The sequence below is a fragment of the Oreochromis aureus genome, linkage group 14 (genome assembly GCF_013358895.1).
Source record: "Oreochromis aureus strain Israel breed Guangdong linkage group 14, ZZ_aureus, whole genome shotgun sequence".
Taxonomy (NCBI): Eukaryota; Metazoa; Chordata; class Actinopteri; order Cichliformes; family Cichlidae; genus Oreochromis; species Oreochromis aureus.
This window is the reverse complement of record NC_052955.1, coordinates 16407709-16425624: the sequence shown is the minus strand read 5'-3', so window position 1 is coordinate 16425624 and position 17916 is coordinate 16407709. Positions and strand designations below refer to the sequence as shown.

Sequence of the window (17916 nt, the reverse complement as noted above, 5' to 3'; positions counted from 1 at the left end):
ATGCAATGTAACCTTCAGTTGTTTTAGATTTAATGTAAATGCAGATGGATCAGACATAAAGTTTATAACTCGCCGTCTCCTGAATGCCAAGTCTGTGCAATGTGAGGTTTTGCTCATCTGAGAATAGAGCAGGTCATTTTCTAAGTGCTCATCATGTGTGCTGCTTCTCGTATACTCTACAAGGCCTTCCCAGGCCACGAGGATCATTTCCAGTAGTGAGTGTGCTAGATGAAAAATAAGATAAGTTGGATAAATTTCCAGCCTGATTGAAGGTGGAGGGTGTTAGCTAGCTAGAGGGTGTATCAAACGGCATGAGCGACCATCCAGGATCCAGTGCCATCCTTAGTTACCTTCAGAATCTGTATGAAATGAGGGTCATCTCAAGGGCACAATCGTTTGGGACCCTCAGCAGGTTGGGGAGAAGACCATGATGCTTGTTTGCTCCATCTGATATTGTAATTTGAACCTTTTTCCTCATGATTCAAGGTAACTTTTTGTTTTGTTTACTGTATTTCATGTTTTGTGTGTACTGGATTATATGTCTCTAATCTTTCAAATATTGTTTGTAATTCATGTGGGGAAACAGCTTAAGATACTCACGATGTATTTACAGCAGTACTTTAAAATGCACTTCATTATTACGTATTAGGAACAGCAACTGAAACTATGGTACCCTTAAAAGCCTCGTATAATTAGACAAGCTAACCCTGATCTCAAACAGAGTAGACATAAAAGTTTTTTTTTATTTTTGAAGCATTAAATCACCGCCTACAGGTGGGTTCAGATGATGTATCACGCTAAACAGTGAGGGATCTAAAGGAAAGACGAGGATATCAGATAAGAAATAAAATACCCAGCCAAGGACAAAGGGGTACACGAGGATTGTGAGGAGAAGATGAGAGGGAGGAGAATGCCAAGTGGTACTGATGAACATGAGTCACATTCATCTGTTTCTCTGCTCAGACTGAGAGAGCGCGCAGATGAGAATAACAAGAGAAAAAATATCAAAGAGGAAGACAGTTGGGGAATAATGCAATTGGATGATAACATCAAAGAGCTTTTGAACACACACACACACACACACACACACACACACACACACACACACACACACACACACACACACATACATACACACTTGCACACACAGAAGGGTTAAGTGGAAAAAATAGGAAGTGGATTTGATTCAGTGTTGATCCCTGTGGATTATGGGCAGAGTACAGCGAATTGTCTGGCTGTCTCCTGAATCCACCCACACTGGGGTGCTGCTGGAGACAATACATGCAACACACACATACATGCGCAGGCTGATAAAGCCAGTGGTAGCCGTCAGCGAGAGCGGCCTGTTTGGAGCTAGAGGGTGGGGCAGAGTTTGCCCCGCTGGATCTCTACTTCATTACTGAGGCTGACTTCATCGTGAAGGTGAAGTCACCGCTGATTCAAGTGTTATAGGAGGCAGGGAGGAATTGGTTACCTGGTCTACCTAGGCAAAGGAGGCAAACAAACGCACATCCACTCACTAGTGCAAACATTCCCTATTGACAGTTCAAAGCCGAAGTGAACTGTGGGTACTTTAAGCTACATTTGAGACACACACACGAGCCTGCACACATGCAAGTTAGTTCTTCTAGTATAGGTGATGACTTGACTTTATGGTCAGCTGAGAGAGCGAGTATGAAAGACAGAGAGACACATACACACACAGAAAGGCTTATTGTTCCAAGTGAACAGAGGGTGACTGTGGGAGAGGGTTCCTGGCACCTCCTGTAAGCCTGGGATCCAAGGCCAGTGGCGCTATGTGTGTTTCTGTACTTGTATATCTATCTTTGTGAGGACCAATACAGAATTGAGAACTTATGCGTGAGGACGCTTGCAGGAAGTGAGGACAGTCTGGTTGCTTGTCATTTTCTGACACACTTCACAAGGCGTGTTTAAGGGGTAAGACCTGGCTTTAGGATAAAGGTTTTGCTTTAGGAAATATATAATATGCCAATGTCCTCACAAAGATAATAGTACAAATGCATGAGTGTGCACATGCTGTACAATCACATCTTTACTGTTTATCTTCTTTCTAATATCTGTATGTCATTATCATACCAGTTTTACTAAGACGTTTGAAAGTAACGCCACATATTCTCATCTGATCTTATTTTGGAACGAGGAGGAAAAGAACGGGGTCTGCTACCATAGCAACGTGGTAAGAATTTCTCCATGGCGATGCTCTGTGTTCCAAACAAATTGGGCTGTGAAAGGAACACAGGGCAGCCCATCGGGAAGTCTGCAAAACTCACACTGAGGCATGCTTTTGAGGGAGCTCCAATTCTGGTAAATTGCACAATATTAAACATACTGTTAGAGTGATGTTAAGGAACTCAAAACTCATGCAATCCCAGGCACATACGTCATGATGCAATGCAATTAATCCAAAAATGATACTGTCTGGGTGTCTTTTAGGGAAAGAAATGCTCTTATTTTCCCTCCTGATCGGTTCCCTTCTGATGTTAATAATATGATATGAACAAAGGTTTTCAGTATTTTTTTTATATCATTTCATAACATTTCCCTTTTATGTGTTGGCTCTGTCCTGAGTTTAGTGTGGGCTACAGTATAACCTGCCAAATCAGTGGTGTATTTAGGTCAGCCAGATAAATCGAAAGGTATTTCAAGGGCCACATGCAACCTAATTTCATCTCAAGTGAACCACACAAGTAAAACCTTCACACGGGCTACAAAGAAAAAAATGTCCAGATTCAATAATCCAAAACACATGATGAAGAGCTCGACATGTCTTAGGAAATACAAATGTGGTTTTGAACTATCGGTGTCAGTTTTTCCACATTACAAAGAAACACTACTCTTGTGAATCAAATAAATATATCAGGACCACATCTTGGCTTGGGTAATTACGCCATTACCCCATGGGTGATGTTTGTCAGCAAGAAGGCCGTGAAACCAACAATGACTCAGACCTCTGCTTTGATGTGATGCATTCCTAATGAACTGCACTAAAATGCATCAAAAGTCCAAAAATTAAGCCTTATTTTCTGCAGTTTGCACAATTGTGGAAGACAAACTGTGAGCTGGACTTAGCTTTTTTTTTGTGGGCCAGTACTGCTAAAGGATTTACTTAAAAAAATACATCAGAATCATGCCCAAAAAGCAACATGAACCCTGGAAAAAAGTTGTACATCATCACATGCTTGGCATTAAGTTTGGACCTTGAAAAGAAGCACGTAAAGCTTAAGTTAGAATTAGCAGAGAAAAGGAAATAAGTTTAAATACATATGTTTATCTCTGTGTAAACTTATGCCTTTCACTTACATTATACAAACATAATGTATTAAGGTCTATGGCCTAGTGAACTATGGAAAACAATATTGACAGTAATTCCATAGATTTTTGCTTATTGCACCAACTTATCGATTGGTTCTGTCAGGCTGGAATGATCTACCAGTACGATCTACTGTACTGTACTCTTATTTATAATTCATTAGGCCACACCTCATATACAGTTACACTGGAACTCTCTCCATCGTTTTCCAGTCAAGCTTGGAAAACTGCATGAGCTCATGTAGCCCCAACATAAATATACAACAATCTTCGCGCACACATATGTACATACAAATACTACGTGTGGCAGTACTCAGCATTCAGTGAGAGTGGCGCCCCCCCCCACACCTCCAGGCCTTGGCAAGCTGACAATATTCCTCCAGCCCAGGATGACACACTGTGGCCAAGCTGATAAATCTCCCCATCACCCTTCACCCTGCTGGTTATTGCTGCTGCTGCTGACAGCAATACGGCGCTGCGAGATTTATAGATTTACACGAGAATCTGAAAACAGGGCGGCATACCGAGACCTCAGACTCGAGTAAACACACAGAGGGTCTGCGTGCTTTTAGCTCACTTAAGCACTTAATGAAATGAAGTGCAGCACAGAGATAAAGGAGATCTAGCAGATGATCGGTTATTGAAGAGACAATGTTTTCCTCTTTTTGGACTTTAAACTAACTAGAACCTTAATCGATTGATGGCTTCAGATGAATGTGGGTTAAATGGCTGCTTTTCTTGTTCTCCCAGGGTCAGCCTGCCTCCTAATTGGCTAATGGTATCAGACATTAAGTGGGAGCTCGCCTGATATGGTATGTGGGGAACAGAAAGGGAAGAAAAGAGGATTTAAACTCCTAACCTCCAAACACAGAGGACCACACCTTATTTAAAGCAGGACAAAACACTGATGCTGATCTTAAAAAAGAAATGGGCACATACATAGACAACGCCACCCTGACCTCTCTCTATTTTCCACTTCATCTACTCTCTGACAATTTTATGTCTTCATCACACCCCTCACTCATTCCTTCTCTTCAATCCTGTCTCGCCATTGCCCTTTGCTACTTACCATCCCTCTGTGTGTGTGTGTGTGTTATTCTGTGTGTGTGAGGGGCGCTGTCTGCCTGCTGGTTGCCAGGTTACCAGTCTAATTGAGAGGCCTCTAGAGAGTAGCTGTTATCAGAAGAGCTTGAACCTCTTCTTCCGCTTACCGCTCGAATTCTTTCTCTTATTTTCTCCATCTCTCTCTTTTCCAGTATTTTTGCCACATTAAAGCCATCTCTGCTTTTAACTTTCTTTAACATCTCCTTAAATTTTCCTTCCTCTTTACTGAAGATAATTATGATTATTTTTTTATGTGTATTATCTGTTATAGTTGCCTTGGAAGACTGTTCATCAGTGCTGTCTGCACACTTCTTATTGGACTTTGCTCAGCCAGAGGTGTCAATTTCCTTACTGTTTCATCTCTGCCTTTCATCTGTCATCTCCACTATCCCTTTGGCGTCTCTGGTTATCTTGTGTTCTTTCCTTCATTCCTGCCATTTCTCAGTCACTCCATCGAGCCTTTATCTGCCACAAACATGGCAGGAAATCCTTATCCCATTACACAACTGCTCCCTAACCCAACACGAGTGCAAATCCATCCTCCTGACACGCAAATACTGATATGTGGAGGACGCACAGGGAATAATACAAATATTATATCTTTTTAAGGGCAGTTTATTGATTCCATAACATAATCTTAAGACTACAGAGCACTTGCATGAAACAGCCAAGAGATCAGACTGCACAAATGTGGATAATTGTAGAGACTTGAGCACTTGGGAACTGTTATTAGCCCAGTTGGGAGTACGCTTGATCAACTCAGCTGAAGGTTTCATGCAAGTGAATTTGAACTAAATGCAAAATGTTGTGGTTAAAGGACAGAATATGGACTTTTCATCTTGAAATTCCATATTACATGTTGATGAAACACTTTAAGTACACCCACAAGGCCCATCCATCTCTCTGGGACTCTCCACACTTGTTTCTTCTCATCAAAGAAGCTCCATCTTTTCCTTCCTCGCAGCCTCCCCTGGCATATCCCCTCATTTCTTTTGCCTTTCATCTACCTCTCTGCTTGTTCCCACTCTCCATCTTCACTGCATTGCAGATTTTCTTCCTGAGAAGAGCTGGTTATAGAAAACCGGATGCACAGCTGTGATGTGATGCTTGCCTTTAATCACAGATGCTTCGTTTCTCCCCATTCTTAGTTAGATAAAGTGGGACACTGCTGTCACATGTCCCAGCAGGGTCACCCACACGGCCATAAACATGAATCCAGACACAAGCACACCCTCCAAGCATTATCATTTAAATTCCATTTATCACTATGTTGTCTGCGCCATACACTGAATATTGTTGCGCCGCTATATGAATCTCACAGCTTTGAAAATCCTTTACATCGGCTAGTTGTGAGAATATAAACTTGCAGTTCCATGTAAAACTCATGTTTCCATGTTATGGGGGTTGTATGACGAGGAGGTGGATGGGAGTTAGGACATTATTCCCTGGAGTCAAGTTCTCTCTTAGCAACCAGACAGCCATCAGATTCACAACACAATCACGTAACTGCAAAAGACAGAGCAACACTCCCACACAGGTCTGAGTCTCGGTAGTGACACACAAGTCCTGCACATGTGTACTGAGTGTCCTATTTTCAAATGTGACATTTAAAGCTTCACTGAAGGGAAAAACTTGCGATTTATAAAACACTACAAGTAACAAAATACATAAAAAAAAAAAATCATCATCAGTTTGCGCCTGTCAGACTGCCAGCTGAAGCGCAGCAATGTTTGTTGTGTCATTTTGGTCAGACAAATACCTGGTACGAACAGTTTTCCTGGTGGACCATCCTTCACAGCATCCTAGAGCGGAGCTGCCTGAGCTGGGGGAACAGGAGCGGGACTGGGATAAGATTCCCAGCTCTGCAGTGGTATTCCAACGGAGAAGAGAGGAGAGATCCCACTCAGCGTTTGATCCAAACTCAGAAAAATCTGTCACTACCACTGCTTGCCTCTCGTTGTCAGTCAGTTCAGTCTTCACCCTCTGCTTTTCTGTCTCTTTCTGCTTGTTTTCTGCTCTGTCTGTTTGTTAACAGAAAAGGGCAGGGTCTGATCGCTGCTTCCCCAAAGCTGAAAGAGGGAGGGGAGTGAGTGACTGGAGGAGGGGTGTGAGAATAAGAGAGGGAGGGAAAGACGCTGTGAAAAGCAGAGTACACTCCCGCTCGCCTTTCTCTGTCTGCTTTGGACGGAAAAAGGGGGAGGAGCTGTGGGGCTGAATGTATGCCCAGTGGGGAGAGGGGATTGTGAAAAAGGGATGAGGGAGGGTGCGGGTGGTGTGGGTCCGGGCCAGGATGTCATTCAGCTGTTTTATATAAAGTCATGCCAGACACGGAAAGCGGACAGAAGAGAAGGGCAGTGAAGAGACTTTCATTCCTTAACCTTTATCTTAATCTCCATGTGTGTTGCACAAACTGGCATTGAATAAAAGCTCAACCTGAAATGTGTTGTAATCAGAAAGTATGCGAAAGCTGAAAGTATCAAAAGCTGGCACTGAATGTTTGAACAGACACAAATCATTCACTTATTTAGTTATTCCCCCCCAAACATTCCTTATTTAAAGTGAAGCAGTGTGTCTCTTGCTTAATTTATGTGCACGTTTGCGTGACTTTTGCCTCACTGTGTGAAAGTATACATGCTCATCTTCAGCTTCCCTTCATTGTCTTTCTCTAACTCGTTGTAAGATTATAATCCCACAGTGGCAGATGGCCGGTCTATAATCCACATGCAGGTCAACCTCCTCAGATAATCTCTTCCTTCTCTATCTTTCCCCCCGTTGCACTGGCATCTACCCATAACCTTTATATCTCCATCTATTTGTTTTTAATTCCAGTGAGATGGATGTGTTCTTCTTGTTTTTTTAGTGTAACCCCACTCTTTTTTTTACTTTAAAATGACTACACAAACACTCTAAAATAGTCATTTTAAGCATTTAACTACACAAACCAGCATACTGCAGTTACAGAACTGTTTGGACTCTACAGTAAGTATCTGCTTTCCTCCATTATAAACATTCCCATCAGAGGAAGTGGAAAAACTTCCAACAGCGGTTTGGAGGATGTGAGATCCTGATGCTGTTGCAACATGCGTCTGTTTCAAGTTTCATGTTTGTCTTTTGTGGCAAGGTAGCTAGCCACACACTAACCCCGTTATCTCATCCGTCCTCCAGGCCAAATCTCTCTATCCGATATTGATCTTTGTTGGGTGACGCTGCTTTTCCGATAAGACCACTCTTGGGTTTAATGACCTGGATGTGGATCGATGAGCTCCCTGCTCTGATCTCGCTGCTCAAGCCTGCGCATCATTGGCTCTGGGTTAGCTTTCTGCACGGTGCCCAGCTGGGGAGGGCTGGAAGAGCTCCCATACTGTGGGTGATGATATAATTATCTTTGTATGATAAACCCGTTTTTTTCTCATAGAATACCAAATGGGCCTCATAAAAGCACTTTTAAGCTTACAAGCATACATTAAACAAGCTCAAAGTGGCTAAATATAAAGAGGGTCAGGACATCCCAAATTATAGTGTATAGTACAACTTCCAGATGTGCATTAAAGCAAACAACTTTAAGCTGTTATACAATTCAAAAGAGTGGAAAAAAAGATATAAAAATGCGCTCAATGTGCAGCTGTAATGACACCCAAACAGTTTTTGGTGTGCATTTGGGCATAAACGTATTTATTTGTGCTCTTAGGCTGGCAATTATAGCAGTCTGTGTGGCGACTGGCTTGCTTTTTGGAGTCAGCTTTAAAGTACAGTGTTCAGCACACAGATTCATTTTTTAACCCTTGAATAGGGCAGCTTGATCAGAACTTTATAAAAACTGAACAGCTATCGTAGGTTTGCTTTGGTAGTCACTTTCTGCCCTGTAGCATAAATAAATAAATATATAAAGAAATAAAAATAAAAATCAGTAAAGAAAATGCAAAAAAATTATATTTAAATTCTGAAGAATTGTTTTGAATGGATGGACGGATACATGGATGGATGGATGGATGGATGGATGGATGGATGGATGGATGATGCTCCTATAATGCTTGTATGGTTCCAACAGTATCTTTAACCAGCACCGTTCTTGAGTCAGTAAAGTCAGAACTCTCTCACCGACTTTTGTAAAACATATTCATTTTAAGTGAAACCATGAGTGCGAGCCTATGTTTAGGCTCCACAGGTAAAGAACATCAGCATGAAACAACTTCCCACAAGCAGTGAGTCAATGACTTGATCCAGTCCAGTATGTAGAGCTTCAAGATGCTCTTGTGTTTTTGAATACAGATGTAGTCATTTCACTCTCTGTTGCACACGTACATGCATCCAGACAACACAACAAAGCACTGAAACAACTTTGATGTCCAACATCACGAGCCTAGCTTTCATAGAGGAATCCACAGCCACCCCCTTTCCCCTCCTCTGTCACCATGGCAGCAGTCTGTCTGAAGACACCCCCCACTGACCTTCACAGGGTTGTCAAGGTTACAATCTGAGTCACAGCACAGGTGGAGACGGAGAGAGCATCTCTTTATTCACACCAAGAAAAGAAAACAATATCAGACTCCATCCAGACTGCACACTGTGAAGACCCCCACCCTCAGATTACACACACAATTATATACACAGAGAGTAACAAGCACACAGAACAAACAAAGTTTCAAAAAGCTGTGATTATGTAAGTGACCTAAAACACCACAAAGAAAACCCAGAACAAAAATTATTAACTTGAGTCGGGCAGACTGCAGTTTTGCCTCCCACTCATTGGCCACGTTATGAGATGCTAAAACTAACTCACTGGATCTCCACCAGCAGCGACTTTCTGCTAAAGTACAATAACTGCCTGCAGATTCTAATGTAAACTCTAACAGTCATATGTAATTTATGCCTGCACAGAGCAGAGGGAATTGCTGTTGTGTGTGCCACTTGCTGCGAGAGTATGTTGTGTACACTGAGGACTCTTCACTCATTCTTCTTTTCCTCATCTCATTTTGCACATCAAAACAACACTTGTGTGGGGGGATGTGTGTATTTAGCTTTGCGATGTGGGCATATTTGTACAGGAAAACAGCAGGAATGAATACTTCATCATAAGTAAATGATCACTGAGTGAATAATACTGCTGTTCATTCTTCTGTAACTAGTGGGATACAGAGAGGACAGGAAGTGGTGCTGTAGGTGGGAAATAATGTCCCGTAACACTCTGCAGAGCTCATGGAAAATACATGAGTCTCAAGCACGCTGTGACACCTCCTCTCTTTCTCCGACAAACAGCTTGTCCTCTCTCTTTTTATCCTCTGTGCCATCTACCCCTCCTTCCTCTCTGTCTTTGGCCTTTCAGCGTAACTACATTTGATTTCTTTTGCCACTTTTCTCCATCTTCCCCCTCATTCCCCCTAGTGCTCCTTCTCTGCTACCCCCCCTCGCCCCCTCCCTCTGGCTCAGCAGGAAGAGAGGAGCACAGATGCTTTTAGCGAGCTGACATTTTGTGCCAGTGTAAAAACACTGCATAGCAAAGCAGGTTGGCTCAGTGTGAGGGCCAGATTCTGGCGGTAATGAGCTCACTCTGACAGGGAGGAACTGATGTGGAAGGCCAAGGAGTGCGTGTGTGTGCGTGTGTGTGTGTGGACGACCAGCCACTAGAGGTTGTTCTAATGAGGACTCTATGCCTACGGTTTGTGGTGGAAAGACAGGGCATGCTGTGATCACTAGCCTGTATTAATATTTGCCTTGCATTTTTAAAGGCGCATCAGTGCATTAACATTCAAATACCAGCAAACTAAATGACTAACTGACCACCAGTTACACTTGTGCAATGATGAAGTCCATTATGAAACAGCAGTTGTGAGTCACAGAGAATAACAAGCAGCTGAGACAGAACTATGGCATGGTATGTCTCCTTGGGAGCAGATAGAAAATGGCAAAAGCAAAAAAGATGGCTTGAAAACACAGAAAAGAACAGATTTTCTAACCTCCCTCTCTTGGAGGTTCCAGTTTCTTTAAGTATGTGTGCAAAATAGTGTAGAATAAATATGGAGGAGGGGGGCAAACTAGTCTAGACTAACATTACTAGCTAGTGCAGACTAGTTAGTAATGTTCAGTTTGGTCTTCTGCAGGTAGTTCTTCACTAAGAGCATATCGTCACTATGATTTGGGTTGTTGTTGTGTTGGAGGACAATGTTTCTCCGTGTTTCCCTGTGGAGACCTTTTCATCTCATCTGACCAAACTCTGGGGTCTTCAGACAGTTTGACTGCAACTTCTTTTATGATTGTAGTAAAATATTTTTCTGTAAGAACTACAGATGCCACAGCACCACAAGCAACTTTTAATACATTTATTAAATTAAATGAGCAACAGGAGACAAAATCAAGCACTAGTCATCTAAACATGCAACCAGCTGGTTTTGATGCAAGCTTCTGTTATAATTTACATGACAAACATCTGTTGTAATTGCTGTCTTTGAAAGAAGGACCATAAGGACATATTTCCTGTTGTATATCCTAAACTGTCCAGTTAGTATACATTAACACAATGCTAGCAAAAAATTAGCTTTAAAATAATTAATACTATATTTGGGAAAAGCTTTTTTTTTTGTTTTTATCTGAAAACAGCTGTAAATAATTATCTCAGCCATTTAGGTCGATTAATTCCTATTGATTGATGACTACCTCACTCTAGACCAGTGATGAACTCATTCACATTGTGGGACACATACAGCCCAGTTTGATTGCAATGTGGTGGCGACTAACCAACCGGACACAGTAGTGGTAGACAAGCAGAGGAAGACGGCCGTAGTGATAGATGCAGCGATACTGAATGACAGCAACATCAGGAAGAAGGAACACGAGAAGCTGGGGAAGTACCCAGGGCTCAGAGAAGAGCTCGAGAAGATGTGGAGGGTGAAGGTAACAGTGGTCCCAGTGGTAATCAGAGTGCTCCGTGCAGTGACCCTCAAGCTAGGCGAGTGGCTCCAGCAGATCCCAGGAACAACATCTGAGATCTCTGTCCAGAAGAGCGCAGTCCTAGGAACAGCAAAGACACTGCGTAGGACCCTCAAGCTCCCAGGCCTCTGGTGGAGGACACGAGCTTGAAGGATAGACCACTTGCAGGGGCGAGAGACCAGATTGGAGTCACATCTGATGCCTAGGGCCAATTTGTGTTCCCGGCCTTATGTTTGACACCCCTGCTCTAGATGAATTGTAGCCAGCTTTGCTATAGTCCAATTACAAAGTGAACATGCTCTCTGTGAATCTCTCCAGTCAGTCAGTCACTCTGGAGTTTGAATGAGTGAATATCCTAGCAGGAAACACCCTGGATGACTCATCAGCCCATCACAGAAACACAAACAATCACACACTATCATACTCACACCCACTGCCAATTTAGAGTCTACCTGACGAGCGTGTCCTTGAAAAACCATCCTGAAACCAAGAATGTCCTGGCTGTGAGGTGACAGTGCTAACCACTGCACTGCTGTAATGTACACGGGGCACTGGAAAGGCATAAACATCCAAACCTTCCCCCACTTTCAGCTACTGATTTCCTGCTTGCCTCTGTCTTAGCTGATGGTGTTTACTGTTGGTTGGAGCAAATAAAAGGCAAAAAAGCATTACAAAGAGGTCATCCTTTGCTTTAGGGACTCGACAGGCTCAAACTTTATTTTTGTTCTTTTTTTTAACTTTGCAACCTTCAGAATGAAGTGTTTCATTAGGAAATTATCAGCAGGTCAGTCATTAGCTGCAGCCCTCCCTTAATCTGATGAAATGTTTTTTTTTTTGCTGTTGGTATGTGAAGGGATGAAAATGTTCTGTGCTCTCCAGCAACAGATGAAGATCTCAGCATGGCCTGGCACAGTATCTCTTTCTCTGTCTCTCACATGAACAGACTAACAGCTTAGATAACACACAGTCATGGAGACAGAAAACCTCTTTTTTAAGTCTGCCTCTTTCTGCAGACGTGAATAAACACGTTTTGTATTTTTAGACTTCGTTTACAGCCCACATCTCTACCTCTTACACATGCACACATACACCCAAGCACAAGCTCTATAATTAGGAGCAGAGCAGACCAGTGTTTCAGCTCCACCCATGTAAATGCACAGAAACACAGGCTTCTACGTGTCTCTTTGTATATATGCATCCATCTCTGACCAGAGATGGATAGGAGTTTTAAATCCTTTACTGGGAGCAAAACACCCTCTTTTCTTAAAGCAAACCTTGTTTTTATCTCCGTCTGCCCTGTTTTTACTTATCCAGCCGGCCTGTGTGTAGTATATATGTGTACTCGGCTCAGCTCTGAAGTGGCTGTGTCGTATGAATTCTGACACAAAGCTATGACATTGGAGGCCGTCTCCTTGCTGCTGCATAAACCTCTATTTCCTCCACAGCACGCTCTGCCACTCACAGCCTGCGCCTCTCTTTGATAGTTTTCATATAGGGTGGAGAGGGGGAACCAAGCAAGGAGGGGGGAAATGGTCTCCTGCTGTAACTTTGGCTGTGTGAAAACATTAGGCTATAATGCCTCCTGACAGCTAGAGGAAGAAAACAATTAGCCTGGAATGGGAGTGGGAACAGTAGTGAAGGACAGGGGACGTCTTAAACGGCGAGGGAAAGGGGAGAAGGTGAAGATTTGCAGCAGTGTAGTAAAACGAGTCAGAGCTTAAGCTGACTTCCATGCCGGATAGGATATAACGCATGCTGAAGAGAGGTTTTGACTTTGCATTTTATCCACCTTTCTCACACTGTGGTGAGTCACGAGTGAATAAATCAGTGGAAGGGTGTGCTCGCGTGAGCTTTTGTGAAATCATCAGTGTGAGACAGAAGAGGCAGAGGAATGTGTAGCTGTAGGCTGTGAATTTCCACCTAAAAGTGCCATTTATCTCCAGTCACAGCGGTGCCTCAGTCTAGTTCCTGCTTGCTCGCTTGGGTGACATCACTCTCTGGATCATCAACCAAACTGGCAGCGCTTCCACTTTAAGTACCCAGATGGGACGCCCGTCTCTGTCAGTTTAGCCACATCTATACTATGACAGTATTATTATAAATACACATAGGTGGTGTTTTTGTGTCTGTTTACTGGTTCCGTGGAGATGTTATCAGGCAGCTCATTAAGCTGTACTTTGACATCAGATAAGAGCAGTTTAGGCACCACTCCCATGCACGCCGTCTAACTTCATAACCTGTGGTTTATCTCCGATGTTTGTGTTGCCTTCGTGCGTAGACTTTGCAGGTAGATAAATCTAAGCAGCAAAACATCTGATTTTGGTATACCAGACTAACTAAACTGTCAAACTGACTTCACTTATTCACCGGTAGTTGGATGGTTGAGGGTGTGGGGTCAGTGTGGGCCTACTCAGTAGACAGTTGGCCAATAGGCACATTAGGATGAATGAACAAGCTGAATCACCATTAGTATTAGAGCTAACTGACTGACTGTTCTTGTGAATCACTGATTTTGACCCATTTAAGGTACTTTATTCTTGTGTTTTGCTTCTGCCAGCTTCCCTTCCTCTCTCACTGGGAAAAAATAGAAGAAAAAAAACAGTCTACTGATAACACAGGTGAAATGCATAAACTGGCTGCACTTTATCTCATTCTTTTATTCTGTGTTGACGTGGTTATCCAGAGGCAACATAAAGCTTTTGATTGCCTGGCTCTTTGTCGTGGCTGGTTCTTTTAGCAGGGCTTTATGTCTCACAAAAACCTTCTCTGCCCCTTCATTCAAAACAGCTGTATGGTGCAAACATTTGCTTATTTAAAACAGAATTCAAACACACGTGCGCAGCATATTGTGTTTTGACCAAAAAAAGAGCGTGAAAAAAAAAAGGGCAACAAAGAAGGCAGCATGAACCTGCTCTTTGTTAAAGGGTCACACAAGAACTTCATTCAAAGGAAAATGAGATCTATGGATGTGCATCTGGTTCTGTTCTGGTTCTGTTCTCAAAATATTGAACTTTTTGAGTAACGCACAAAGTCAAAAAACAACATCTCCCAGCAGAAGTATGTTGTGCACTCAGCTATAAATACATGTAAAGCCGCTTTCCAAACAACTCATTCAACTTTGTGCATGAAAGATTTGTTTTCACATCACAATGTATAAACACGGAAAAGTCTGAGAAGCTGGAAACAGAGCACACTTTTACAAACTGATCATATTCTTCTTTACCTGAGTTAAATGCCCGACTTGCTGTGAGGAATCCAAGGTTAAGCTGAGATGAAAAATATTCCACGGGAAAAAAAAAGAAAAAAGGAAAAAAAAAAGCATCTGCCAGCACTGGCAGACTTTCAGGATACTATGAGAATACAAATATATCCTTTGATATGATTTGGTGAGCTGAGTTTGTGCATGTGTGGACTCACAGGAGACAGAAGACTGCTTTACTTTAAAGCACAGACAGTGCAGTGAGTTGTATAAGGAGTGAGTGTGTGTGTACGAGCTTTGGTGTGCGGAGGGTTGGGCATGTTTCAGCGGGTATCTGCACATGGACACACACTCAAACACAGTCCTGGAGCAGTGGTTAAGCCATGGAGGCTGAACCAGACACTAGTGCTCCAGCACGGGTTCTCTACACCTGGTTAGAGCCCTGCCCCCAATCTCTAAAGCGTCCTCCTACTCATTTACATATTAACCATTTTTTATCCTTTCCTATTTGGCTCGCCTCCATTTTTATTCAAACCACAATTCTGGTCTTATGCACGTCCTCTGAGCTCCTGTTCACTTTGACAGGTTCTTGCTTATTACAGCTATCGCTCATTTCAGGCCTCACCGATTTGTTTCCCCCATTCAAGACGTAACTCTAGTGCAACCTCTTTATACAGATTGTTTGTACCTATTTATAGCCTTTATAAATGTGCTCGTGACTTCCCGAACCCTGCAATTTCTTTCTTCTTTTACCCGCCGCCTCTCTCCCTCTATACGTGGCACAGTCTGAGCTGCGGGTGAAGGTAGTCGTTAAGTTGTTAGTGGAGGCTGGCGAATGGTTCAACTGCTGAACTTGTACATAAACACAGAGTGCAAAGAGAGAAAAAGAGAAAGCGATCTCTTCCTTTGCTCTTTTCTCTAACCTCTCGCTGATTCCTCCACATTCTTTTATTTTCCACAGCCCTTGAGTGCTTTTCTGGGGCAAAGCACTCCACAGTTGTACAGTTTCATCTGGCTTGTGGCCTTTTTACTCTTTATATGGTGTAGCTGAGCGACACTTTTGATACAAGGTTCTGTTCATCTTCTTTCGACAGCTGGGGAGGAGCAAAGGTGAATCATCACATCTGTCCTAAGATAACTGTTGGCAATATGTAATCTCACACATACTGATAGTTATGCAGTAACAAGCCATTTATGATTACATTAACAACGATTTAGAAGCGAACTGTAGCAATTTTGTTGAGAATTTACATAAGGATGGAGCACATTCACGGGACATATTAATAAGTTCAATTCAATTTTAATTATATAGTACTCAAGGTGCTTTATATTGTAAGGTAACGACGCTACAGTATTACAGGGAAAACCCCAATAATCAAGCACTTGGTGACACTGGAAAGGAAAAACTTCACATTAACAGGAAGAAACTTCCAGCAGAAGTAGGCTCAGGGAGTGGGGCCATCTGCCACGGCAGGCTGAGGGTTAGGGGAGAGTGATTCCAAAAACATGGCTACTACGCTTCCTATAATGCCACTTCATAATTTATTTTCAGTTACAGCTTTCCAAACTCAGTGTCAGGTACTCAAATCAGGATGTTGCTAAAGTAAAACATAGAGATTGGTTTTCCTTGAGTTGAGAAAGTGCTGTGAAACTGCACTAACATATGAAGTAAATGCTTCAGCCTTATCATGACTGTGTGTGTGTGTGTGTGTGTGTGTGTGTGTGTGTGTGTGTGTGTGTGTGTGTGAGAGCATGCCCGTCTCAGCAGGTCTCAGCACAGGCCCTATCTTTTTTTCTTTCTTTTTTTTTTTGCTAGTTTGCCTGTGGGGTGTTTTCAAATTGTGTGAGTAAGTCTGGGTGTGTGCACTCTGAGATTGAAAAAGAACTAGCCTGTAGACACAGATTTAATACTTCTCCAGCACGTACCTCAGAAAACACACAGGCAAATTTCTGCATGCGGATAACCATACATGTAGCCCGAGCCCATTTCTGCTTTTTTAACCCTAAGTCCGGATCGGAAGAATAATATTATTGTTCACCTTTGAGGAGTGCAGAGCTAAATGCAGGGTTAGAGGTAATTTACCCCCGGTGTACTTGAGGTCCCTGTGGAGCCCTCTTTGCCACGTGCCTCCAGATTTAATTAGAAACAAATTTTGAAAAATCCACCGGGCCCCTCATCACCATGAATCCTCCGGACGCCACACCTGTAGCTCAAAGGCAGACGCTGAGATTACAGGAGCCAAAAGCCACACCCTAACTAAACACACCTGCAACAACAAGACTTAATACTAAATAAAGTGGAAATAAAACGTGTTCAATAACTGTAGCTTTTCATGGCATAGAATACAGTGCAGCCATCACATTTTCCATAAATCTATGGCTTAGTAGTAGCTAATACAACTACTCAGCTGTAATTTTCTACCAGAAAAGCAAAGACACTGAGAACTGAGCAGGATAAATTTGCAGAAAAGCCTTCTATGTGTCCAGTCTGGTGCACTCAGTGCACAATTGATTTTACTGACACTTGAATGTTTTCTGCATTTTTTTATATATAGAAGCAAAAGTCAGTTCTGTTACTACAGCACATTAACTAACCCAGTCTTCAGGCACCAAGTGACCGCTACAGATTATTAGCTCTGGACTTTACTGCATCCCAGGCTTAGATGCTTTTGAAGCTCAAGTGAAGCATGAATATCTCCATCCCACTGGACCTCCAGCGACATACCAGACAGACCCACCCCTGCGTGCACCGGCAGATGCACTGTGGTGGGTTCTGCTTGACAGGACGACTAAATATTTAACAACATTTTAAAAGCACCAGTCTCTCTGTTCTCCTGAGTGTTGGCCAAGACCAGCAGGTTTCAAAATTAAGAGATCTGGACGACCCCAGACACAGAAATAAACCGAAGATATCTTTTGGGAGTGTCAAATTTGCACTTGACTTCTTTTTTTTTGCTTGCTAACAGAGTCTGGCCTTTACTGTATGTGGAAGCTTGGAGATACAATGAAAGATTAAGTAATGTGGTAAAATCTGATGGGCATAGTTCTGCAGAAATAGCAAAAGCAGAGTGGGATTGTCCAGGATATTATTTTATATCTCCTGTCTTTTCTAGTGTTTCACTTCTGCTCCCTGCTCTGGTGGGATTACAACACTAATTCCAATTTCTTATCTAGAGCACTGAAATCCGAGGCCCGGTTTTTCTCAGGCTTTTCCTGGAGAGATAGTTGGATGTTGTGTCACTATCATTATCAAGACCACTTGATCTCTATCTACTACTCCGAGCCTCAATGTACTCATATCTAAGGCACAAGCAAAGATCAAAATGTCTGAGGAGCATACGCATGATTTAATGCGCTTG

General features: G+C 42.6%; 1 protein-coding gene across 4 annotated transcripts in view; it reads right to left on the bottom strand.

Annotated features, from left to right (window-relative positions):
- schip1 (schwannomin interacting protein 1) overlaps positions 1–17916 on the bottom strand; it is a 221364-nt gene that overhangs the window by 19267 nt on the left and 184181 nt on the right. Inside the window, exon 1 of one of the 4 annotated variants that reach the window (XM_039598295.1) lies at positions 14582–14812. The exons of 2 other annotated variants lie outside the window; for them this stretch is intronic. In XM_039598295.1, coding sequence (XP_039454229.1) covers positions 14582–14680 — 99 coding nt within the window. In that variant the 5' untranslated portion in view covers positions 14681–14812. Of the gene's footprint in view, positions 1–6193; positions 6523–14581; positions 14813–17916 lie in introns of those variants that run through there. One more of the 4 variants, XM_031744012.2, reaches the window with a different exon arrangement.